The following is a 27,983-nucleotide window of genomic DNA, read 5'->3' as shown; positions in this document are numbered from 1 at the left end:
TTTCATTTTTTTTTTTTAACAAGTCGGCTGTCTCCCACCGAGGCAGGGTGACCCAAAAAAGAAAGAAAATCCCCAAAAAGAAAATACTTTCATCATCATTCAACACTTTCACCACACTCGCACATTATCACTGCTTTTGCAGAGGTGCTCAGAATACAACAGTTTAGAAGCATATACATATAAAGATACACAACATATCCCTCCAAACTGCCAATATTAAATAAATTAAATAAATTATTAAATAAATGCATAAACCACTCAAAAATTGCATCCCCACCTGTTTTTAACATTTCTGTCTTAATTCCATCAATCCCATCAAAGGAATCCTGACATTATTAATTGAAGTGTAAGCTGTGAATGATTCATAAAAATAAGTTTGGTGCCATCTAAGTACAGTTCATTTAAATTAGGAATTACAAATGCAAAATATCTGAAAATCATTGTAAACTAATATAATATGCAAATCCTCTTGAATATTATAATATGCTTATCATTTAATATGTAAACCACACATTGTAATCTATACAGAGAAATAAACATTTGAATTTGAATTTGAATTGTGAAATTGTTACATTGGAATATTTGAGAGCTTAATTACGACTTTGCCTTTCTTAACCCTTTGAGGGTCCATCCCATAGTTCTACAGCTTTGAAGCCAGGGTCCAAGCCGTAGTTCTACGCCATGAGCTCAGTTCACTTATATAATCTGTGAGCAGTAAATTTGGACCTAGATATGAAAGAATGCATCTATGTGGTAAGGGTGCACCATATAAAACAAATCCTGCAGCACGCAGTGCATAATGAGAAAAAAAATGCGACTGTGTTTTTGGAGTATATTCACATGTTTTTTATAGTTGTATTTGTGGTTTCTTGGTCTCATTTGATAGAAAGGAAGATATATTACAGAAATAGAGATGATTTTGATTGGTTTTAATGCTCAAAATGGCTTGAAACTGAGCTCAAAGTAGCAGAAATGTTTGATTTTTGCCGATGTTCAAGAGTAAACAAATGAAGTCATGTGTCTAATACACATCAACTGGTGGGTCTAATGTGTGTTCGTGAATGTGCTGATATTATTTATACAATTATTACAATGTTGCATAACAGTAAATCATCTATTTTTTGGTGTGAATAAAAATTCATAATGTGAATAAAAATTCAAAATGGAATTTATTTGTAAAGCCTAGAAATGTAACTAATAAATAGAGGAAATGTTATTTTAGTGCCAGGAATGCCTACATTGTTTATCCTGGACCCTGTTTTGAGATTGGAATATTTTGAACTTTGTGTGAAATTGGCCAAATTACCACTTTCCGATCGTTTTATTGGGTAGTTACAATAGTTGATTGGGTGATTTCATGTGCTCAACCGATAAAATAGAAGTAATACTAGTGAAACAAATAAGAATTTGTTCGACTGGAATAATGTAATTTTCCTAAAATGGGAGTCAAAGTGGGCAAAATTGCCAATGCATAAATATCACTGACGCAGCAAAATTTGTGAGAGCGTAATTTCATCATTTTTTCCATCAAATTTTGTAATTTTTGTTTCATTACCTTCAGAAAAGATTCTCTACCATTCCATAAGAAAAAAATAACAAAAAATGTTTTGAAAATTCTTGGACCCTGTGGACAAGTTTAAGATCGGGGGTCTGGACCCTGAAAGGGTTAATATCATCTAAGAATTACCCATTTTTTCAAGTCTTTATCAATTGAATCTATATACGTATGTACAATAAATTGAAACTAGATTAAGATGTATGCAAATTATACATATCTGCTGTAGATGCAAATAATTATTTATCTTGTAGTACAGTATAATTTTTTGTGACTATAAGCCATAAAGTATAGTGATATAGCAGTGTAACCTATGCTAAAATTTTAAATCTTAAAATTTCATATTTGAGAAGAAATAAGGAAAATGCAGGTTGCAAATAAATAAAAAATGCCACAGTGCATAGAAAAAACCTAAGTACTTTAATGTGCTTATACACATATCTTCAGAGAAGATGTGTATGAGCACATGCAAATGTACTCACACACAAATTTCATGTCTATGATGGTTTGTGTGTTTTTTTTTTTTTTTTTTTTTCAACAAGTCGGCCGTCTCCCACCGAGGCAGGGTGACCCAAAAAAGAAAGAAAATCCCCAAAAAGAAAATACTTTCATCATCATTCAACACTTTCACCACACTTGCACATTATCACTGTTTTTGCAGAGGTGCTCAGAATACAACAGTCTAGAAGCATACACATATAAAGATACACAACATATCCCTCCAAACTGCCAATATCCCAAACCCCTCCTTTAAAGTGCAGGCATTGTACTTCCCATTTCCAGGACTCAAGTCCGACTATATGAAAATAACCGGTTTCCCTGAATCCCTTCACTAAATATTACCCTGCTCACACTCCAACAGATCGTCAGGTCCCAAGTACCATTCGTCTCCATTCACTCCTATCTAACACGCTCACGCACGCTTGCTGGAAGTCCAAGCCCCTTACCCACAAAACCTCCTTTACCCCCTCTCTCCAACCCTTTCGAGGACGACCCCTACCCCGCCTTCCTTCCCCTATAGATTTATATGCTTTCCATGTCATTCTACTTTGATCCATTCTCTCTAAATGACCAAACCACCTCAACAACCCCTCTTCTGCCCTCTGACTAATACTTTTATTAACTCCACACCTTCTCCTAATTTCCACACTCCGAATTTTCTGCATAATATTTACACCACACATTGCCCTTAAACAGGACATCTCCACTGCCTCCAACCGTCTCCTCGCTGCTGCATTTACCACCCAAGCTTCACACCCATATAAGAGTGTTGGTACTACTATACTTTCATACATTCCCTTCTTTGCCTCCATAGATAACGTTTTTTGACTCCACATATACCTCAACGCACCACTCACCTTTTTTCCCTCATCAATTCTATGATTAACCTCATCCTTCATAAATCCATCTGCCGACACGTCAACTCCCAAGTATCTGAAAACATTCACTTCTTCCATACCCCTCCTCCCCAATTTGATATCCAATTTTTCTTTATCTAAATCATTTGACACCCTCATCACCTTACTCTTTTCTATGTTCACTTTCAACTTTCTACCTTTACACACATTCCCAAACTCATCCACTAACCTTTGCAATTTTTCTTTAGAATCTCCCATAAGCACAGTATCATCAGCAAAAAGTAACTGTGTCAATTCCCATTTTGAATTTGATTCCCCATAATTTAATCCCACCCCTCTCCCAAACACCCTAGCATTTACTTCCTTAACAACCCCATCTATAAATATATTAAACAACCATGGTGACATTACACATCCCTGTCTAAGACCTACTTTTACCGGGAAATAGTCTCCCTCTCTTCTACACACCCTAACCTGAGCCTCACTATCTTCATAAAAACTCTTTACAGCATTTAATAACTTACCACCTATTCCATATACTTGCAACATCTGCCACATTGCTCCTCTATCCACTCTATCATATGCCTTTTCTAAATCCATAAATGCAATAAAAACTTCCCTACCTTTATCTAAATACTGTTCACATATATGCTTCAATGTAAACACTTGATCTACACATCCCCTACCCACTCTGAAACCTCCTTGCTCATCCGCAATCCTACATTCTGTCTTACCTCTAATTCTTTCAATTATAACCCTACCGTACACTTTTCCTGGTATACTCAGTAAGCTTATTCCTCTATAATTTTTACAGTCTCTTTTGTCCCCTTTCCCTTTATATAAAGGGACTATACATGCTCTCCGCCAATCCCTAGGTACCTTCCCCTCTTTCATACATTTATTGAACAAAAGTACCAACCACTCCAACACTATATCCCCCCCTGCTTTTAACATTTCTGTCATGATCCCATCAGTACCAGCTGCTTTACCCCCTTTCATTTTACGTAATGCCTCACGTACCTCCCCCACACTTACATTCTGCTCTTCTTCACTCCTAAAAGATGGTATACCTCCCTGACCAGTGCATGAAATTACTGCCTCTGTTTCTTCCTTAACATTTAAAAGTTCCTCAAAATATTCTCGCCATCTACCTAATACCTCCATCTCCCCATCTACTAACTCCCCTACTCTGTTTTTAACTGACAAATCCATATTTTCCCTTGGCTTTCTTAACTTGTTTAACTCACTCCAAAATTTTTTCTTATTTTTATTAAAATTTCTTGACAGTGCCTCTCCCACTCTATCATCTGCTCTCCTTTTGCACTCTCTCACCACTCTCTTTACCTTTCTTTTACTCTCCATATATTCTGCTCTTCTTATAACACTTCTGCTTTGTAAAAACCTCTCATAAGCTACCTTTTTCTCTTTTATCACACCCTTTACTTCATCATTCCACCAATCACTCCTCTTTCCTCCTGCACCCACCCTCCTATAACCACAAACTTCTGCCCCACATTCTAATACTGCATTTTTAAAACTATTCCAACCCTCTTCAACCCCCCCATTACTCATCTTTGCACTATCCCACCTTTCTGCCAATAGTCGCTTATATCTCGCCCGAACTTCCTCCTCCCTTAGTTTATACACTTTCACCTCCCTCTTACTTGTTGTTGCCACCTTCCTCTTTTCCCATCTACCTCTTACTCTAACTGTAGCTACAACTAAATAATGATCCGATATATCAGTTGCCCCTCTATAAACATGTACATCCTGGAGCCTACCCATCAACCTTTTATCCACCAATACATAATCTAATAAACTACTTTCATTACGTGCTACATCATACCTTGTATATTTATTTATCCTCTTTTTCATAAAATATGTATTACTTATTACCAAATTTCTTTCTACACATAGCTCAATTAAAGGCTCCCCATTTACATTTACCCCTGGCACCCCAAATTTACCTACTACTCCCTCCATAACATTTTTACCCACTTTAGCATTGAAATCTCCAACCACCATTACTCTCACACTTGATTCAAAACTCCCCACGCATTCACTCAACATTTCCCAAAATCTCTCTCTCTCCTCTACACTTCTCTCTTCTCCAGGTGCATACACGCTTATTATAACCCACTTTTCACATCCAATCTTTATTTTACTCCACATAATCCTTGAATTAATACATTTATAGTCCCTCTTTTCCTGCCATAGCTTATCCTTCAACATTATTGCTACTCCTTCTTTAGCTCTAACTCTATTTGAAACCCCTGACCTAATCCCATTTATTCCTCTCCACTGAAACTCTCCCACCCCCTTCAGCTTTGTTTCACTTAAAGCCAGGACATCCAGCTTCTTCTCATTCATAACATCCACAATCATCTCTTTCTTATCATCTGCACAACATCCACGCACATTCAGACTTCCCACTTTGACAATTTTCTTCTTCTTATTCTTTTTAGTAATCTTTACAGGAAAAGGGGTTACTAGCCCATTGTTCCCGGCATTTTAGTTGACTTTTACAACACGCATGGCTTACGGAGGAAAGATTCTTATTCCACTTCCCCATGGATATAAAAGGAAAATTAATAAGACCAAGAACTATTAAGATAAAATCAAAGAAAACTCAGATGAGTGTGTATGAATAAATGTGTATATGTATGTGTAGTGTGACCTAAGTGTAAGTAGAAGTAGCAAGACGTACCTGTAATCTTGCATATTTATGAGACAGACAAAAGACATCAGCAATCCTACCATCATGTAAAACAATTACAGGCTTTCGTTTTACACTCACTTGGCAGGACGGTAGTACCTCCCTGGGTGGTTGCTGTCTACCAACCTACTACTTACGTTTGTGTGTACCATTTATAAATCTTATGAACAACATGTATGTTTTCCATTGGCTATTTCAGAATAATTGTTGAATTCATAATCCATCTCGTAATTATTTTAAACATGGTTGCAAAAAACTTCTTTTTCTTTTGTAACAGGTTGTTGTGGAAGGTTATGAGACTTCTGCAAGTTCAGGGACTATTGTGATAGATGATTTCTCCATGACAGAAAATTGTGAGCGTTCTCTCAGCCAGGAGCTACCTGGAAGTAATGATTTAACTACACCTATACCTATATGTGAAGATGGCCTACAAGCCTGTAGCAATGGCAAATGTTATTACCCTACAGAAGCCTGCAACTTTAAAGATGACTGTGGAGATGGAACAGATGAACGGGACTGTAGTTAGTATCTAAGTTTTAAGTTAATTATTAAATATCATGTTTTTGCTACACCTAACCCATGCAGTCTGTTTTATTTACTTGCGTAATATGATACAATATAAGTTTATCATATCCTGTAATTTGCCTTATTACTGAAACTGTAGCAGGTAAATATAAAAGTTTTTTCATCCACTATTTTGGGAAGAAAATATTGTATTCACTACCCAGTCCTCTCTGAATGTTCTGTCTCCCACCAAGGTAAGGTGACCGAACAAAGAAAACACTTTCACCGTCTCTCATTTAATCAGTGTCTTGCCAGAAGGTCACTGATATCACAGTTCAGATGATGCTCCAAACTGCAGCATCAAAATAACATCAGAATAGCTTCTAGTGTAGAATGTTAAAATATATATGAGGTATTAGTTTCTTTGAACTGCATCTTAAATCAGGAAATGGAATATGAGAAGCCTGTCACACAGCTTACAGTATCTTCAGTGTAGAAGAATATTTTAATAAATTTAGATTTTGTTTTAGATTTTGCCACCAAAGTGCCTAGTTTATTGTGCACCCCATGTCCATCCTGTGGACGGTAGCGCAAGAGCATATGGATGAACAAAAAGCCTAGGAACTAGGCCCTAAAGGGTTAACAGGAGTACATATGGATTTATGTCTACATATCTATAGTTCACTTATCTGTTAAAAGCAAATTTAGAAAATTTGCTTAGTATATCTGGTATCTTATTTTCATTAATAAGATATCTTGACATGTCACATAGGTTATTATACTGTTTATCTCTGTATTCCTCAATAAGTGGACAATTAAGCACATAGTGTTCAAGACAGTGACCATATGCCTGATCACATAATTTGCATTTAGTTTGATCATCATCTGTGTGTCTCCCAAACTGCTAGAAGTACTTGTAACCAAGCCTAAGCCTGGCCACTACAACATCAGTCAGTCTGTTCACATTGCAAGTTGCTCCATAAACATACTTATCTATGTTCATGTTATCATAGTGGGTTATAGATCTACTCAGGCTTCTAACTGCATTCCTGTAACAATCATTTTCATTATTTACTTCTCTCCTAATATTATTCCTAATGCTAGACACATATATAGCAAAGTCATATTCTTCATTCTCCTTCTGGGTACTCTTCTTGGCTAATATATCAACTTTATCATGAAGGAGTAATCCAATGTGTGATGGGATCCATAGCAACTGTACATTAATTCCTTTGTCCCTGATTTTTGAGTATTTATACCTGGCTCCTCCAATGAGCATGTTGTTGGAGTCATTATATGAGTTAAGAGCATTCATTGATGACAGAATCAGTAATGATGATAGAGTCAAGCTGAGTGTCATAAGTTAGCTTAGCACTATTAGGATTGCAAACAGTTCAGTTTGCAATGTAGACACCTAGTTTTTAGTTCTTATGCCTAACTCAACAAATTTATTATCGTTCTTAACTAGGGAGATGGCAACAAGAGTAGATGCAGCCCTGCCAGAAGACTCCGGTTTAGATCTATCAGTGTATATAATAAATATAGTGCTAAATTTGAGCATTTTAAAGTTAATATTAAAAGTTTTGAGGTTTTATGTAACATGATGTGTAATGAAGGTGGGAAGTAGAGTACCTGCACTCTGAAGGAGGGGGTGGGGATGTTGTAGCTTGGAGAACCATCTGTACTGTTATGTCATCAACCTTCTGACAAGACAGTGATTTAATGAATGACAGTGAAAGTGTTTCCTCATTTTTGGGTCACCCTACCTCAGTGGGAGACAGCTAGTGTGTTAAAAAAAAAACGGATAACTTACACACTAAAATTAACCAATTAGTTTGAAAGGGAAGTACAGTGATACCTTGACTTACAAGTGCTCTAACTTACAAGTTTTCCGAGTTACGAGCCATCGCTCGGTTGATTTTTTGCTTTGAGTTGCAAGCTAAAATCTAAGTTACGAGTGAACTTCAGATATGCTGCTACTAGTTGGCGCAGCGAATGCCACAACACCCACCCAGCATCCCAGGTCTAACTCACCATGGAAGCAGCTCTCTTGTGTTGTGCTTGCATTTTGTGCTTTTTGTGCAGCTATTTTGCCAAATTTCTTTTTTCTACCCATGGGTCCTAAGAAAGTAAGTACGAAGGACAGTGCTGAGAAGAAGAAGAGGATGATGGCCACTGAATTAAAGCATGAAATCATAGAAAAACACAAGTGAGGTGTGCGTGTAGTCAACTTGGTGAGGCCATACGAGTATACTGCCTCCGCCAGCATTTTCCATTAGCTCAAGTCGTCTGATCTCCAATTTATTTCTTTACATTTTTTTTTATTATGTTTTATTATATTTTTATACAATATTTCTTATTTATAAATACAGCCTCTCCTCACTTAACGATAGAGTTCCATTCCTAAGACCATGTCGGTAAATGAATTCATCGCTAAGTGAGGAGCATACTATAATGGTAGTGGGTTTGTGTCAACTATCTTTGATACTGTTTTAATGTCACCTTTGCAACATTGATAACATCTCTGGTATATTTTTAAATGTTTATATAGTAGTATACTGTATATTGTAATAAACAGAAGAGAGGAAATCAACTCTAATATGCATAATTTAGGCATGCACACTGGTCAGAGAGCCCATTGTAAGTCAGAGGCATCAGTAAATGAGTATGTCACTAAGTGAGGAGAGGCTACACATTTTTCTTATTTAAAAATCTGTAACAAAAAAACTGAGGTGGTTTTTTGGGGGGCTGGAATGGATTCGTGGCATTGCAGTTAATTTCAGTGCGGAAAATTGATTTGATATATGAGCAAATTGAGTTACAAGCTGGGTCACAGAACGAATTAAACTTGTAAATCAAGGTATGTACTTCTGTATTGGTGAAAAAATATATTTTATTCTATGCATTATAAGCAGAAAGCTCCATTGTGTTTCTTTATGAAAGTAATTGCTTATTAATATTTTAGCCAAGAGTTGTGATTTTGAAAAGGAAGACTTGTGTGGCTGGTTTGAGAGTAGTGCAAACTCTATTCACTGGATCCGGTCAGGCTTCCCAGCTTTACCACCTGGTCCTTTGGCAGATCACAGTCACTCTAATGTTACACATGATCTTGTCACTTCAAAAAATGAGGTAAATTTGTAAATTGTTACCAACAGTGCTGTATCTTTAATTATAAAGAGAGTTATTCAAATGTTTTGGATTAAATTGTATTATGCTACATAAACAGTCATTTAGAAAATGTTATTAATTCACAAAGCAATCACTGTATTTTTCCCTGCTGGACAATATTGATATTAATTTCTTGTATGTTGGGGACTCTTTGGTCCTTGGAGTAACAGCAGTTTCGTACTTTTGGTCTTAACCCTTTCAGGGTTGTGACACCTGCTTTTAGACTTGCTCACAGTCACAAAATTTGAAAAAAAAAAAAAAAATCTTATGAAATGATAGAGAATCTTTTTCTGAAAGTAATAAAACCAAAGTATGAAATTTGATGAAAACCTTACGGAATTATGCTCTTTCAAAGTTAGTGGTCTTAACAATATTTAATGCATCAGCAATTTTTTGTAAATTCCATTGTTCCATTCAACCAAACTCATAGCTATTTAGCTAATATTCCTTCTGTTAAAAAAAATAAAAAATTAAAATTCTTTATTTCTTAGTTAACTCTTTGACTGTCGCGGCCGCATATATACGTCTTAGGAGGTACCGTGTTTGACGTATATATACTCATAAATTCTAGCGGCTTCAAATCAAGCAGGAGAAAGCTGGTAGGCCCACATGTGAGAGAATGGGTCTGTATGGTCAGTGTGTACCATATAAAAAAAATCCTGGAGCACGCAGTGCATAATGAGAAAAAAAAACTCCGACCTTTTTTTTTTAATTAAAATGCCGATTTTGTGGTCTATTTTTGTATAGTATTTATAGTCGTATTCTCGTTTTCTTGGTCTCATTTGATAGAATGGAAAACATATTATAGAAATAGAGGTGATTTTGATTGGTTTTACTATAAAAAGAACCTGGAAATGGAGCTCAAAGTAGGGGAAATGTTTGATTTTTGCCAATGTTCAAAAGTAAACAAATGATGTCATTGTCCAATAAATGTCCAACTAGCCATTCTAATATGCAGTCATGAATGGGTTGATGTTATTTATACAATTATTACAGTATTGCAGTAGTCTGCATAATAGTAAGTCTTCTATTTTTGTTTGAATAAAAATTCAAAATAGAAAGCAAGAGTAATATCAGAGGAGCCTGGAGACATGACTGATGAACAAGGAAAATGTTATTTTAGAGCCAGGAATGTCTGCATTGTTCATTCTGGACCTAATTTTGAAATTGTCATATTTTTTAATTTTCGTGAAATTGGCCAAATTGCAAATTTCTGACCACATTATTGGGTAGTTGAAATCGGTAAATGGGCAGTTTCTTGTACTCAATTGATAGAAAAAATGGAGTTCTAAAGAAATAGCTATGAGTTTGGTCGACTGGAACAACGGAATTAGCCGAAAATAGGGCTCTAAGTGGGCAAAATCGCCAATTTGTAAATATCGCTGAGGTCACTAACTTTGCGAGAGCATAATTCCATCAGTTTACCATAAAATTTCGTTTTTTTTTTTTTTGTGTCATTACAATTGGGAAAAGATTCTCTGTCATTTCATAAGAAAAAATAATTTTTTTTTTTAAATTTTGCGACACCAGGAGACACCTCAGGATTGGGGGTTGCGACAGTCAAGGGGTTAATATTGCAATGCAGGGTTTACACATTATAAGATATTATTACATATTATAAAATACTTATTACAAAGAAGGCCACTAGTATGCCTAGGTATGCCTAGGCATTTCAGGCAGACTAATACTAGTTCTTCCTCCATTCCTTAGTCACATTTCCAGGCCCTTCTTATATTACACTTGTCCTCCATTTTGAATTTTTATTCACGCAAAAAATTAGAAGATTTACTGTTATGCAAACTACATGTACTGTATTATTGTTATAATTGTATAAATAATGTCATTGCATTCCTAAATGTGTATTAGACTGGCCAGTTGGATGCATATTGGAATATGTGCAAAAATTTAACATTTCTGCTTTTCTGAGCTCAATTTCAAGCTAAAGTAGACTGTCGTTTAACACGGTAGTTACATTCTCGAAAACACTGTGTTGGACAAAACTGTGTTAGACAAACTGAAGAACTTATGAGACAAATAGGGTTACATTCCTGATAGCTCCCAAAAAGCCTAACAATTTTTTTAGACCTTCAGATCTAACAAAAATAAAAGGAATATGTAATTGTAGTTCATTGTCCTGATGTTGTTTTTACTGCTTAAGACTACAAATGCAACAGAAATAATAGTATTTCCTACCTTAAATTGTGGGTGCTGGTGTTTGTTGATGATTATGAAAAAGTAAGAGTCTAACTTCAAGTCATTCAGTAAGTCAGTCAAGTCATTCAGTCAGTAGTCAGTAAGTTAGTCAAGTCAGTAAATCAGTCAGTCAAGTCAGTAAGTCAGTCAAGTCATTCAGTAAGTCAGTCAAGTCATTCAGTCAGTAGTCAGTAAGTTAGTCAAGTCAGTAAATCAGTCAGTCAAGTCAGTAAGTCAGTCAAGCCATTCTGTAAGTCAGTCATCACACAAACTCATATTTACCTCATTCTTTTTGTGTACAAAATGATGCTTCATTCTGGCTATAGGCTCTCTTGTCTAATATCTCTATTTTCTTCATTAATTCAAACTTAACCCTTTCAGGGTCCAGAGGCCATATCTCAAAGGGTGCACCAGGGTCCAAGAATTTTTGAAAAAAAAAAATTATTTTTCTTACAGAATTAAAGATAATAATTTTCTGTAGGTAATAAAACAAAAAAAATTGATCAGTAGTTGACCCTCAGTGACCTGGTGGCGGCAACATCCGCAACATAACGTCTCATTATTTTCTTTTAAGTTTTTGTTACTTTTTTCTTTTCTTTTCTAATATTTTTTTCCAGTAACTTTTGTGGCCTGTGAGACCAATATAATGTATAATGCATAAATGTACACTCATTGTTTCAACACAATAACTGCACTAATTTATTTCAACTACCCAATATAGTGATTAGAAATTGGTAATTTGGCCAGTTTCACACAAATTTAAAAATATTCCAGTTTAAAAATATATTCCAGAATAAACAATGCAGGCATTCTTTGTACTAAAATAATATTTCCTCTGTTCACTAGTTATGTTTCCAGGCTTTACACATGAAATCCATTTTGATTTCTTATTCACACAAAAAAACTTTTATTCACAAAAAAAATAAAAGATTTACTGGTATGCAATTTTGTAATAACTGTATAAATAATATCAGCACATTCATGAATGCTTATTAGACCCACCAGTTAACGTTTATTGGATGCAAGACGTGATTTGTTTACTCTTGAACATTAGCCAAACCAAATGTTTCCCCTACTTTGAGCTCATTTTCAAGCTATTTTCAATACTAAAACCAATCAGTACTAAAACCAATGGTAAAAAGGGCGAGAATTAGTATGGAATTGAAGAAAGAGATTAAGGAAATGTGTGACACAGCTACTGAAAGCCGTGTTGGCAACCTGTACAATGACAATGGTATGGCCCATTTTAGGAAAGTCTTAAAGGAACAGGAGGTACAGAGATCTATGGGCAGATTCATTGTGCGACAGAGGTCCAGTGACTCTTAAGCTGGTCCTATTGGCATTAAAAGAAGAAGGGAAGTAACCCCGGAAAAGGACTTGCTACCTCAAGTCCTAATGGAAGGGCATTCCTCTTCTAAACAATAACTTCCACACACTCCCCTCTTCCCATCCCATCAATCATCACCAGATCTTCAGTAAAGGTAAGCGTTATATACGTGTATTCTATTCTTAGTAGAGTAGTAATTGTGCATGTCTTCTTCAGTTTGTGTGTATTAAAATTAATATTTCATGTGGTAACAATTTTTTTTTTTCATACTTTGGGGTGTCAGGAACGGATTAATTTGATTTCCATTATTTCTTATTGGGAAAATAAATTCGGCTAACGATAATTTCGGCTTACGATGAGCTCTCAGGAATGGATTAATATCGTAAGGTGGGGTCCACTGTAATTGGAAAAATACAAAAAGTGAATTCTTGTGCAGTTTACTGTATTTAGCAATGAAAATTATAAACTATACTGTATTGGTTCCCACTATGTACTTGAAATAATGCATTCAAATTTTAATTGAGCTTTACTTTAAAACACAACTCACGAAAAAATACTGTATTATGTAGACTGATTGTTTTAGCCAACCCTTATACAAACTACTTTTCTCTTTATCAGAGGACAAAATTCTCTTGATGTTTAGTCATCTGATGTCTGAATTGGAGTTGTTGTTCAGTATTTTATAAATATAGTAGGTCCTCGGTTTATGGCGTTTCACCTTACAGCGTTTCACTAATACGATGATTTCAAATTACGGCCAAAACTCACTATATGGCTCCCCATCTTTCTAATATGGCATGCGCCACCTGATTTGTTTACATTCTCCATGAGCACCATGCCCCACCATTATGTTTGGAAACTTTCCAAAATTTCAAGTGTTTTAAAGTTATTTCATATTTTATATATGCTCTGATAATTATACTTATGTGTACCTGTACCTAAGTAAACTTACACACTGTGCTGGCATGCAGGTGCACATTAAAATCACTAAGAGTCTCTCTACTCTTGATGCCATATAATCTCTAGGGCACATTAAATATCATAAAACATTAATACCTATAGACATTTTGCTTAATCCATCTATGATTTTTTTTCAAAATTATATAATAAACATACTACATAATATGTAAACATGATAAATATACCCACAGTAGAATAAATTAACATAAATATGAGATGTTTTTCTAAACGGCTTGCCGGAGTGAACTAAAACCATACGTGTTCAGCTTGTTTCTTTACATAACTCACATCTGTCCTCTCTCATGTACTCATTCTCTGTCTCTGTCTCTCTCGCTCTCTCTCTTGTTTATTCATTTAATCTCATTTACTCACCTCTCACCCTACATTAAGACTACAAATATTAACCCGTTCAGGGTTTCCGACATACATATGGCTTACACACCAGGGTTATTCACATACTAGTACACATAAATTCTGGCGCCTTCAAATCTAGCGAGAGAAAGCTGGTAGGCCTACATATGAAAGAATAGGTCTATGTGGTCAGTGTGCACAGTATAAAAAATCCTGCAGCACACAGTCCGCAATGAGAAAAAAAAACTATGACTGTGTTTTTGGTTTAAAACAGCGACTTTGCACTGTATTTTTGTATGGTATTTATGGTTGTATTCTAGTTTTCCTGATCTCATTTTATAGAATGGAAGACATATTACAGAAATTGGGATGATTTTGATTGGTTTCACAATGAAAAGTACCTTGAAATTGAGCTCAAAGTAGCAGAAATGTTTGATTTTTTCCAAAGTTCAAAAGTAAATAAATCATGCCACGCATCCAATACACATCAACTGGTGAGTCTGATATTCTTTCACAAGTGCGCTGATATTATTTATACCATTTCTACACTAATGCAGTAGACTGCATAACAGTAAAACTTCTGTTTTTGTGAGAATAAAAATTCAAAGTGGAAAGCAAAAGAAATGTAAGAGGGGCCTGGGGACATGACTAATGAACAGAGGAAATGTTATTTTAGTGCCAGGAATGTCTGTCTTGTTTATTCTGGACCCTATTTGGAAATTGGCATCTTTTGAAATTTGTGTGAAATTGGCAAAATTGCTAATTTCTGATCACTTTATTGGATAGTTGAAATCGGTAAATTGGTGGTTTCTTGTACTCATTCGATAGAAAAAATGGAGTTCTAGTAAAATAGTTATGAATTTTGTCGATTAGTACACTGGAATTGGCCGAAAATAGAGCTCAAAGTGGGCAAAATCACTGATGCATAAACATCATTAAGACTGCTAACTTTGCGAGAGCATAATTCCGTAAGTATTCCATAAAATTTCATACTTTTGGTGTCATTATGATTGGGAAAAGATTCTCTATGTTTTCATAAGAAAAAATAATTTTTTTTTTTCCAAAAAATTTTCGACCCTGTGAATAAGTTTAGGAGAGGGCCTCTCAACCCTAAAAGGATTAAGGTAAGTAGTGAGTGCACTTTATATGCATTTTATCACTCTAGGGCACTTTAAATGCCTGGTATATAATGTGTAGGTGGGGTGGCCAGATGGGGTTACGATACCTACCACACTATTCAATCCCTACCTACCCTACTATTCACCTTGCACCCTATGTTAATACCATTAAGGCTACAAATATTTTAAGGCAAGTAATGAGTGTACACTATATGCATTTTATCACTCTAGGGCTCTTTAAATGTCAAAGTATATTGCATGTGGGTGGGGTGGCCTGGCTGGCTACCATGCCTACCACACCTAACTTGTTACGATAAACACTACTCACTTCTCACCTTACATTAAGGCTACAAATATTTTGAGGTAAGTAATGAGTGTACTGTGTGTATATTTTACTTTTTATTGTTTTTTAATGTCTTGTTCTATTGCTAACTTAATATATGTTAGTGTAAACTTATTATCTGACATGAGTGGAAACAAATGGTGTTCTGCTTTCCAGCGATGTCCACTTTTCGGCAGCAGCCTGGAACCTAACCTGCCATATAAATGGGGCCCTACTGTACCAGTTTTGCAACCTTCTTTAATTGTAATCTGTTCCAGAGCTTTTGAATTTGCCAGCCCTGATTAGGAAAATATTTGTTCTACACTGGCACTTGAAGCAGCTGCAGTATGCAGCCCACAGATGTTCTTTATGGCATTGCCACCAACCTTACCTTTTAATAAAATGCTTTCCACTGCAACAGGGAGCAAGATAAGAAAGAACAGATGAATCAAATAAATAGGTCTTAGTAAAAGGATTTGCCTTAGATTTTATGTTAATTATAATGTTTATTCTTAATAGCATATTAAAAAAAGTTTATGTAAAAGAGGCTAAAAAATACTTAAATACATATTACAATCAACATATTACAATTGGTTTAAATAAAATTGCTTTTTGCCAACCCTAAAATTGTATACAGTACTGACAGGTTGTTAGGTAAGACACATATGCAACAGTTAGACAACTTTATTCTCGGAATAAAGTTGTCTAACTGTTGCATATGTGTCTTACCTAACAACCCTAAAATTAAAAACACACACTATACTTTTTACATTTTTAATTTAATTGATTCTGATGTTTAGTCATTTCTTTTCTACTAATTATGTGTCAACTTTGTCTTTTTTATATTAACTAAAATATATTGCAGGGTGAAGGAGGACAGGTAGCTGTTTTAGAGAGCACTACTTTCACCTCTGTGGGTCGTGACTGTACTTTGGATTTCTGGCACTTCTTGGCTACTGATACCAATGAAGAATCCACTCTGACTCTATTTAGGAAAACCGAAGAAGATGAAGTAAGGATATACTTCACTTGAAAATAATAATAAATCGTGGCATTTTGGTGTGCTTAATATAATATTCAGTATTTACTAGTAAATGGGCAAATGAGTAGATAGGTGGTTAAGTAAGTGTATGAATAGTTAAAAGTGAGCGGGCAAGTGGATAAGTAAGTGACCTGATGTCTAGATAAGTGAATGAATTCATTACAAAGTGAATGAATGGATAAGTTACTAGATAAGCAAATGGACAAGTGGCTAGGTAAGTGAATGTACAAATGGCTCGGTAAGTGGATGGATAAGTTGCTAGGAAAGTGAATGGGTGTCTGGGAAGTGCATGGGTGTCTTGGTAAGTGAATGGTGGCTAGGTAAGTGAATGGGATGATGGCTAGGTAAGTGAATGGGCCAGTGGCTAGGTAACAGAATGAATAGGTGGCAAAGCATGTGAATGGGTGGCTAAGTATGTAAATGAAAGGTGGCTTGGTAAGTGAATGGACAGGTGACTAGGTAAGTGAATGGGAGGATTCCAAGGTGAGGGAATGAAATGTTGGCCAGGAAAGTAAATGGATTAATTAGTGGATAGTTAAATTTGTAAATGGACATCTAGCAAGGGAAATGAATAGTTAGATAGTAAGTGCAGCGATAGATCACCAGGTAGTGAGTCAAGGAATATAAAAGTTACTAAGCAAAACATTGCGTTTGTCCAGCTGTGTATATCTAGTGAAGATGTTGACTCACAAAATCGTAATGATGCGATTGCAAACTAACCACAGTATGGGAGAGAAATGAACTCATGGCAAGTGAGTCATATTGTATCCAGCTGGTCCAGTGGCTTATGCACTGGCCTGGAGTTTTACAACTCTCTTACCATGAGTTCAATCCCCACCTGTACTGTGGTTAGTGGAGATGTTAAAAGTCATATAGTAGAGCACCTATTGCAGCCTCTCCATGTCATGTCTTTGTGCAGGGTTTTTCACCTTCTCTCTATATTTTTGCCATAAGCTTATGTGTAGGCATATTCTTTGTGAAAAAGTTTCACAGGCTAATAATATATTGTTTTCATAAAAAAAAGGAATTAAAGTTTGTAATTTTATTATTTTCATTGTACAGGCACATGGACTACCAGCAGAAACCTTATGGGTGGGAACATCTTTATATTCAAATGGTTGGTCAAGAGAATACATACATATTAATGGAAAGAGGGACTTCACCCTACATTTTAAAGCCAATCATGGTCCAGGGGGAGTGAGTAGAAGAATTATGCACTTTGTTTCTTAAGCCATCCATCACATTTGGTATATTTCTGTCTTACTGTACAATACATATTTGCTGTGTTACTTGCTTATAACTCATTTGCTAATTTTATTATACATGAGTATTGTACTTACTGTAGCCCCACACCCCATAGCTTGCACACTTGCTATGTATCCTAGGCGAAGTAAAATAAAATATTTGAGAATTATTGTTATTCATACATTAGCACTTATAATGGCCATAAAGACCTTGACAGTAAATGAAGCACATCTAGGCAATTTATTTAAATAAGAATGATTGGAGTATACCTGGAAGGTATTCCATGACATCAACGACCCTGCAGCCCAATCCATGACCAGGCCTCACGGTGGATCAGGGCCTGATCAACTAGGCTGTTACTGCTGGCCTCATGTAAACATATATGAACCACAGCCTGGCTGGTAAGGTACTGGCTTTAGGTTTCTGTCCAGCTCACTCTTGAAGACAGCCAGGGGTCTATTGGTAATTCTCCTTATGCATGCTGGGAGGCAGTTGAACAGTCTTGGTCCCCTGACACTTACTGTGTTGTCTCTTAGCATACTCATGGCACCCATGCTTTTCATTGAGGGAACTTTGCACCACCTGCAGAGTCTTTTGCTTTCATAGGGAGTGATGTCAATGTTAAACCAGTATGAGTTTTTCAGCATTTCTGAGCACCCTGCTACTACCAGTAGAAGTGAAGTTGGAAATAAATGGTATAAAATACCGACACAATGGCAATATAAACACAAATGCAGTATAATGTGATCCTTTATTGACTACGTTTCGCCCACACAGTGGGCTTTTTCAAGTCACAAACAGAACTACCTGGGGTGGAAGGAACGCGAGTATTTATAGTCCGGCTGAGGTCAGGTGAAGAATGCTGCATCTGATGATGTACCGAGTTGGGTTGTAGAGTCTAAAAACTTGGGTAGCTTGGAAAGGAGACTGGACAAGTTTGTGAGCAGATCTTCTACAGTGTTCTTATGTGGGATAGCGATGAAGGAGTTTCTTGGCAAGTGGTTCAGCTATGTTATAGAAGCCACTATTCTGGTTGAAGTTGTCGGATATAGAAATAAGTGATGATTCCAGGATTCTTCGGTATTGAGTGTTGTCTTCTGTGGCGATAAGTCTTGAGTTTCTGTAGTTTATCAAGTGGTTGTGTGAATTACGGTGTTGTACGCAGGCATTCCTTGTGTCGTCAGACCTGCTTGCGTATTGGTGTTCTGAAATACGTGTTTGGAGGTCCCTTGATGTTTCGCCCACGTATAACTTGTTGCAGTCATTACAAGGGATTATGTATACCCCTGCAGAGGATGGAGGCTTGTCCTGCCTACTACTGGTGATGTCCTTGATGGTCGTGGTTGTGGAGGTAGATACTTGGAATGATGTTTTGGCAAAGATGTTGGAAACATGTTTTGCAATGGAGTTGGTGGGAAGGACTATGTATCTCTTCTCGGCAGTGTCTTCTCTGGGTGTGTTGAAGATGTTTAGTGCTCGCCGTCTGCAGTCTCTGATGAAGTGACGAGGATAGTGGAGTTTGGAAAATACTTGTTCAATTATAGTGCATTCTTCCTTAAGGAACTCGTTGCTGCAGATTCTGAGTGCACGCAGGAAGAAGCCTATAATTACACCACGGTCGAGCCTTCAATCCAGTTCACACTTGAAGAAGAGGTCGACAACACTCTTCCTTTCCTTGATGTTCTACTCTGCAAAGCTGACCACGAACTTCGTTTTAAAGTCTATCGAAAACCCACCAACCAAAACGATCTTCTCCACTTCTACTCTCACCACGACACCAAAACCAAACGTGGTGTAATTATAGGCTTCTTCCTGCGTGCACTCAGAATCTGCAGCAACGAGTTCCTTGAGGAAGAATGCACTATAATTGAACAAGTATTTTCCAAACTCCACTATCCTCGTCACTTCATCAGAGACTGCAGACGGCGAGCACTAAACATCTTCAACACACCCAGAGAAGACACTGCCGAGAAGAGATACATAGTCCTTCCCACCAACTCCATTGCAAAACATGTTTCCAACATCTTTGCCAAAACATCATTCCAAGTATCTACCTCCACAACCACGACCATCAAGGACATCACCAGTAGTAGGCAGGACAAGCCTCCATCCTCTGCAGGGGTATACATAATCCCTTGTAATGACTGCAACAAGTTATACGTGGGCGAAACATCAAGGGACCTCCAAACACGTATTTCAGAACACCAATACGCAAGCAGGTCTGACGACACAAGGAATGCCTGCGTACAACACCGTAATTCACACAACCACTTGATAAACTACAGAAACTCAAGACTTATCGCCACAGAAGACAACACTCAATACCGAAGAATCCTGGAATCATCACTTATTTCTATATCCGACAACTTCAACCAGAATAGTGGCTTCTATAACATAGCTGAACCACTTGCCAAGAAACTCCTTCATCGCTATCCCACATAAGAACACTGTAGAAGATCTGCTCACAAACTTGTCCAGTCTCCTTTCCAAGCTACCCAAGTTTTTAGACTCTACAACCCAACTCGGTACATCATCAGATGCAGCATTCTTCACCTGACCTCAGCCGGACTATAAATACTCGCGTTCCTTCCACCCCAGGTAGTTCTGTTTGTGACTTGAAAAAGCCCACTGTGTGGGCGAAACGTAGTCAATAAAGGATCACATTATACTGCATTTGTGTTTATATTGCCAGAAGTGAAGTTTCCAGAGAAACAGACAAAGCTAGAAAGATAGTAATTTCATGGATGTTAAATATTATGTTAGAGTACAGGTGATTTTTAAGGTTTTCATCCTTCTATCCACAGACACATATAGCTGTTGATGATATCCAATTTAGACTTTGTGAACCAACCATTGGAGAATGTCAGACCAGCACAGACTTCCAGTGTATTGATGGCTCGTGTATTCCCTATCAGTATGTCTGCGATGCTAAATATGATTGCATAGATAAGAGTGATGAATATAATTGTACATATGTGGAGGTAAGTACACGTACTGAAAATTAAATATTTATAAAAGAGGTATAATAATTTAGAAGGTAGTAGGTTGGTAAACAGCAACCATCCAGGGAGGTACTACCGTCCCGCCAAGTGAGTGTAAAACGAAAGCCTGTAATTGTTTTACATGATGGTAGGATTGCTGGTGTCTTTTGTCTGTCTCATAAATATGCAAGATTACAGGTAAGTCTTGCTACTTCTACTTACACTTGGGTCACACTACACATACATGTACAAGCATATATATATACACACCCCTCTGGGTTTTCTTCTATTTTCTTTCTAGTTCTTGTTCTTGTTTATTTCCTCTTATCTCCATGGGGAGGTGGAACAGAATTCTTCCTCTGTAAGCCATTCATGTCGTAAGAGGCGACTAAAATGCCGGGAGCAAGGGGCTAGTAACCCCTTCTCCTGTATATATTACTGGGTTTAAAAGGAGAAACTTCAGTTTTTTCTTTTGGGCCACCTCACCTCGGTGGGATACGGCTGGTATGTTGAAAGAAGAAGTATAATAATTTCAGTTACAATAATCATATTACTAAAAATCTCTATTTATGCATTACAAGAATTAAACAAATTTAAAATCCAAGACAAATACTTATCTCAAATATTGCTGGACATCTTTGTGGTTTTCTCTCTTTTACACACTGAAGGATGTATTTATTATTATAAAGCAGTAGTAGGTAGTAGGTTGGTAGACAGCAACCATCCAGGGAAAACGAAAGCCTGTAATTGTTTTACATGATGGTAGGATTGCTGGTGTCTTTTTTCTGTCTCATAAACATGCAAGATTTCAGGTATGTCTTGCTACTTCTACTTACACTTAGGTCACACTACACATACCTGTACACGTTTATGTATACACACTCGTCTGAGTTTTCTTGGATTTTTATCTTAAAATAGTTCTTGTTCTTATTGCTTTTTCTTTTATATCCATGGGGAAGTGGAATAAAAATCTTTCCTCCGTAAGCCATGCATGTTGTAAAAGTCAACTAAAATGCCGGAAACAATGGGCCAGTAACCCCTTTTCCTGTATAGCCTACTAAAAAGATTTAAATTCTGTAGGGGAAGGAAGGCGGGGTAGGGGTCGTCCTCGGAAAGGCTGGAGGGAGGGGGTAAAGGAGGTTTTGTGGGGGAGGGGCTTGGACTTCCAGCGAGCATGCGTGAGCATGTTAGATAGGAGTGAATGGAGACGAATGGTTTTTGGGAACTGATGAGCTGTTGAAGTGTGAGCAGGGTAATATTTAGTGAAGGGATTCAGGGAAACCGGTTATTTTTATGTAGCTGAACTTGAGTACCGGAAATGGGAAGTACCATGCCTGCACTTTAAAGGAGGGGTTTGGAGGGATATGTTACATATGAGAGATTTTTATCTTTGTATATGCTTCTAAACTGTTGTATCTGAGTGCTTCTGCAAAAACAGTGATTATGTATGAGTGAGGTGAAAGTGTTGAATGATGATGAAAGTATTTTTGGGTCACCCTGGCACTGCGAAAGACAGCCAACTTGTTGAAAAAAAAAAACATAAATATAGCATTTGAACATATCAGGATTCAAAATACATTTTTCCTCTTAATATTAGATTCAAATTGACCTATTTAATTAAATTAACTTTCCAGATATATTCTGATGCCAATAAAATGTTGAAAAGATTAAATTAGGAAATTGTAGTTTTAATTTTAATAAATGCTTAGGACTATTGAATGAAATACGTACTTCATTCACAAATAGTAGATTATTATTATGTTCATGAGGGGAAGCAGTAAACTGATAGGGGTCATACAAATCACAGAATAGGGTCATACAGTGCCTATGGGAAATAGCAGATCAAGTTTGATCCAAGGAAATAGTAACTCCAACTCTTCAGATCAAGAGCCTTTCACTGACATCAAGGCACATCCTGTTCCTTCATTACAGGGCACAAATTACTGAGTGAAATCTTTTAAGCTCTTTGTAAGCAGTAATAATAATAGCTTATTTCCACAGTGTACGTACTTATCTAAAAAAAGTAGAAATGCTGTTTCTTGAATAATTTCTATGTCTTTTGCATTAGCTTAGCATTATTATTATTTTTGTTATATTCATAGGAAAGACTAAGCCCTGAGGGGCCACACAAAGCCTGGGAAATGGGGATAATTTGAGAAAGAGAGGGAGGATAGTTCCAATTCATTGAATCAAGAGCTCTTCACCAGCATCCAGACAACTCCCTTGAAGGGTGTAGCTTAGTAAATTTGATAGTATTTTGGTGATCAAAACTTTGTTTAATTGCAGGTTACTCAGAAAGCCCCAAGTTAATGCTCAGTCAGAACGATATGTATAGGTAAGCCTCCTTATATTTGCTTTCCTTGTTCACTTAGCTGTAAATGGGTACCTGGGTGTTGGCCAACTGTTGTGGGTCACATCCTGAAGAGGTAATGTAGTAGAAAACTCAAGACATGCAGTCATATCTCACATTTTCAGTATAAGTATACCCATAAACAAATTTGCTGATAACACCAAAATAGGCCATCCAATTCATTCTAATGAGGACATTAGAACTCTCCAGGATGATTTGAATAGACTGATACAATGGTTGGAGAAGTGGTAGATGCAGTTGAATATAACCATCCCACATATAAACTAAATATGTAATGTAGATCTTAATATTACAGATTGTGAAAAGGATTTAGGAGTTCTGGTTAGCAGTAATCTGAAACTAAGACACCAGTGCATAAGTGTTCAAAATAAAGCTAACTGAATCCTTGGTTTCATATCAAGAAGTATAAATAATAGAAGTCCTCAGATTATTCTTCACCTTTGTATAGTATATCTTTGGTTAGGACTCATTTAGAGTATGCTCCACAGTTTTGGTCCCCATATTTCAGAATGGATATATGTAAATGCACTGGAAAACATACAAAGGAGAATGACAAAGTTGATCCCATGTATTAGAAATCTTCCCTATAAGAATAGACTGAGGGCCCTGAATCTGCACTCTCTAGAAAGGCATAGAATTAGGGGGAATAATAAAGGAATTAATAAAGGGGATGTAAATAGTGTGCTAAAAATATCTCGCATAGGACTTGCAGCAATGGTTTTAAGTTGGAAAAATTCAGATTCAGGAAGGATATAGGAAAGCACTGGTTTGGTAATAGAGTTGTGGATGAGTGGAACAAACTCCCGAGTACCATCATAGAGGCTAAGACGTGTAGTTTTAAAAACAGGTTGGATAAACACATGAGTGGGTGTGGGTTGGACCTGACTAGCTTGTGCTACTAGGTCAGATGTCGTGCTCCTCCCTTAAGTGAATGTGACTCACCTGACTAGGTTAAGGCATTGGCTTAAGCCAGTGGGAGAATTGGACCTACCTCGCATGGGCCAGTAGGCCTGCTGCAGTGTTTCTTCTTTCGTATATTCTTATATATCCATTAAGGCACGTGGGAGCAGAATTAATTTCCATTGGTGGCATGCATTTCCATTAAGGAGCATTTAAGCAGGAAGGTAGGAGACCCATTACAAATATATTGGGCAACTCAGTTGTTTAGTGCTGCAGAGGAGGGTGAACAAATATAAACAAACAGCCTCCCATGTAAGTCAGTGTATATCATTATTCAGTTTATCCTTCATCACTATCTTGTTTATGGATATTTATCATGGTAACCATACAAGGTGTAGGTGATGCTTGTGAAGCAAGGGAAAAAAATAATAGTGAAAATATGCCTATTTTGAAAAAATAGAGATAATTGAGATGAAAATGTGTCATGGCGAAGACACAAGTGTTTGGTATTAAATGATTCCTTCAGTTCAAAACAATGAGAAGAAGATAATGGCTTGTGTAATGAGTAATCCTCACTGTTTCACTGAAAAAAAATGAAGATGTCATTACAGTTCACCCCTTAACTGTCCAAACATAGATCTACATTCTTACTGCTAGCTTTCCAAACATAGATCAACGTTTTATTTTTCCTGCCTCCAAATTTGGCACAATTGGCCTGAGATGCCTGGTCAATATAGAATGGGTCTTAACACTTGGTGTGTGCAGTAGTAAAAGAATCTGGGACCACTTAGTACCTTATGGGAGCACCAGTTCAATTGAGTGCCAGCTAGAGCAAACAGCATGGCAAATATCAGGGATTCACTGATATTATGTTGTATTAAGACTCCCCTTTTAAGAGGAAAGTGATGTTGACTCTTAGTTTTGTGACTTTGAGATAGTTGTGGCCACAAGTGGTTGAAGAAATATAAAAAATCTCGATAATAATAACCCATGTGCCACATTTGTGCAACATCTTTCTATTTTGATACCACTGGTAGTGTCATCCTGACAGAATGTTCTATAACCTATGCCCTAAGTAAAGAGAAACAATTCTGGAACATGTGTAATACATGTTCAGCAGGCTAGCTGGCTGGTTGGCTCGCTGATTGACTTTGGCTGTCTCTATCTCCATCTGTCTGTCTGTATCTATCATTGTCTCTGTCTATCTCTGTATCTATCATTGTCTCTGTCTATCTCTGTCTCTGCCTATCTCTGTTTCTGTCTATCTCTGTCTATGTCTGTCTCACAGGTACACATAAACACAGTTATTATTCATAGTGTAAATTACCAAGGATAACCCATGTACTGTAACAATAATGAACCCAATTCACTGTAACAATAATGAACTCCATGCACTGTAACAATAATGAACAATTCCATATTTAATGGATTGTGTCTTTTGTGTCTAAACATTGTCTGGCAACAGATTTTGTCAGTTAAATCTGAACTCCATTAAATCAGGGTTCTAGATGAATGGTTCAGAGAACCGACACGTTGATAAATTAGACACGTGTGCAACTGTATTCAAGATTGATGGACTGACCACATCGACTCAAGGTTGAGGGACTGATTACCTTGTTCTCCTCCTGTTCTTCACAATTCTCCTTTGTATGGACTGATGAAGCCACTGTGTGGCAAAACATTTCCTCAATAAAGATACCCAAGAGTTGCATGTGTCTAATTTATCAAATCAGGGTTCATTAAATTATACTATGCTACCACTTTGTAATACTGCATACTTTTTTCTGAAAACATTGCATTATAGAAACATGATTAATGAAAAAAATATTGCAGAACTCATGGTTAATGTACACACATAACCTAGGTAAGTTGATATATGGTACTGTGAACATGATTAGTGCTTTCTTGCTAGTATCTTTATTTTGTTTTGCAGGGTAACTGCAATTTTGATTCAGAATCATGGTTGGATGATTGCATCTACATTCAGCGAAAAGATGAGGACTTGGACTGGGAAAGAGCAGATTCCTCAGGAAACGAATCTTATGGCCCTCACCATGATCACACACTTGGCTCAAATGGTATTTATTTTGCTTATGAGATTTATCTATGTTATTATACATGTACAGTAAGGATTATTACTGAATTTGAAAGTATCTTGCAACATAGTTTGCCAAGTATATTATTTGAATTTTTTCTTAACATATTTTGGTCATTTATGCTTTAAATGCTGGAAGCTCATTTGAATAGTTACGTATATGCAGCCATGGCCAGGCAGTTATTGAATGAGTAATGGAATTTTTTTTGGGGGGGGGTCTTACCCCTACCTTGGTAGGAGATAGCCAGTGTGGTAAATAGAAACTTTTATGTTACACAAATATTTTTATTGATGGTCATATTTTAATTAGAAAGGCTCAACTCATTAGTAATAAAAATATACTTTTTTGTCCAAAGACACTTATTTTAACATTACAATGTTGTTAGTTTGATTTTACTTTAGTTGTAGCAAGATTTTAATGAGAATTTTTTAATTTTAGAATGCATCTTTGTATATATTAAAACAAAATTGCTTTATTGAGCAATACTAAAAATGCACAACTGCATATAGAGTAAATCACCATCTTTTGCACCTCCCCTTACTTTGTTTCCTGCCTGTTTGTGATTTATTTTTTGTATCTATTTCTTCTTTACACTCCATGTGTATGCTCAGTTTATATTTGTATAGAGCTCACAATTGTTTGTTAGAGAGTGGTCAAGAAAAATATATTTTATATTAGCATTCTTGTTAAGGTTGAAATAATATTATTATTGTTGTTTCTTAAGCTTTTAATTAAATGCAGTCATAGTTTTTGTATAATTATTGTGTATGTATACAGAGTTCACAGTGTCTAGCCACACTGAGTTGTAGTGAGGTGAATATGGACTGGGTGAGTGAAATGGCCACAGCCTACCACCCACCCTCTCTGGACTTTTCCGCCAGCCTTCGTCAAGTGTGGACATCTCACTCCCTGTTCTCTCTGGGATGCTTTTCCTCATCTACTTTGCCTGCCAGGCACATTATAGGAAGGAAACCTGTCATTGGCTGAATTTTAGCCACCTCCGTTTTTCTGCTCTGTGGATAATTGTTTTAACAGTTTTGGTGGGAAGCCAGTTACTGAACTTAGGTGAGGGTTTGGGCACCTTGCTCTGCTGGGGCTTGGCAAGGGTGTCAACCTGATATAATTAGAAACCTCTAGTATCTATTTCTATTTACAAAGGAACTCTTGTTCCTTTACCTTTCATCACCCAGTTTTGGGGAACAAATCTTTCCTGTACATAGGGAAACTGGGCCCGATAGGACATAAGCTGTCAGTGGCTCTGATAAGCCCAGCAACAACAACAACTCACCCTCTCAACACAATGCCAACACTATTTTAGACCTTATCTTCACCCTGTTTTGTCTCTGAATATTAACCATGGTACATAAAAAGAATACCAGTAATGCTGTGGGATGCTAAGAAAAGGATTAAGCATGATAGTCTGAGTGTTTTTTTAAAGAAAAACAATTATTATTAGCTATGTTTTTTCTCTGGAGGTAATGGTTGCCCATTTTCTATGAGAGGAATAAATAATAATTGTGTCAGACACGAGCTTTCCTTACAATTTTTGTTATAATCTTGATGGTACATACATTATGGGCACATGAAAAGTACATTATGTAAATTTAACCTTGGATAACCCATTTAAGTGCGTGAGCGTGTTAGATAGGAGTGAATAGAGACAAATGGTACTTGGGACCTGACGATCTGTTGGAGTGTGAGCAGGGTAATATTTAGTGAAGGGATTCAGGGAAACCGGTTATTTTCATATAGTCGGACTTGAGTCCTGGAAATGGG

At 36.7% G+C, this 27,983-nt stretch overlaps 1 protein-coding gene across 2 annotated transcripts in view; it reads left to right on the top strand.

Annotated features, from left to right (window-relative positions):
- The window catches only part of LOC128698674 (MAM and LDL-receptor class A domain-containing protein 1), a 696,795-nt gene that overhangs the window by 621,167 nt on the left and 47,645 nt on the right, over positions 1-27,983 (top strand). For both annotated transcript variants that reach the window (XM_070084847.1, XM_070084846.1), the window contains exons 86-91: positions 5,907-6,150; positions 9,099-9,262; positions 16,438-16,584; positions 17,677-17,811; positions 20,664-20,840; positions 26,045-26,189. In XM_070084847.1, coding sequence (XP_069940948.1) covers positions 5,907-6,150; positions 9,099-9,262; positions 16,438-16,584; positions 17,677-17,811; positions 20,664-20,840; positions 26,045-26,189 — 1,012 coding nt within the window. The remainder of the gene's footprint in view (positions 1-5,906; positions 6,151-9,098; positions 9,263-16,437; positions 16,585-17,676; positions 17,812-20,663; positions 20,841-26,044; positions 26,190-27,983) is intronic.

This window comes from Cherax quadricarinatus, chromosome 14 (assembly GCF_038502225.1).
Source record: "Cherax quadricarinatus isolate ZL_2023a chromosome 14, ASM3850222v1, whole genome shotgun sequence".
Taxonomy (NCBI): Eukaryota; Metazoa; Arthropoda; class Malacostraca; order Decapoda; family Parastacidae; genus Cherax; species Cherax quadricarinatus.
The sequence above is the reverse complement of the archived record's forward strand: the minus strand, read 5'-3'. Positions and strand labels throughout refer to the sequence as shown.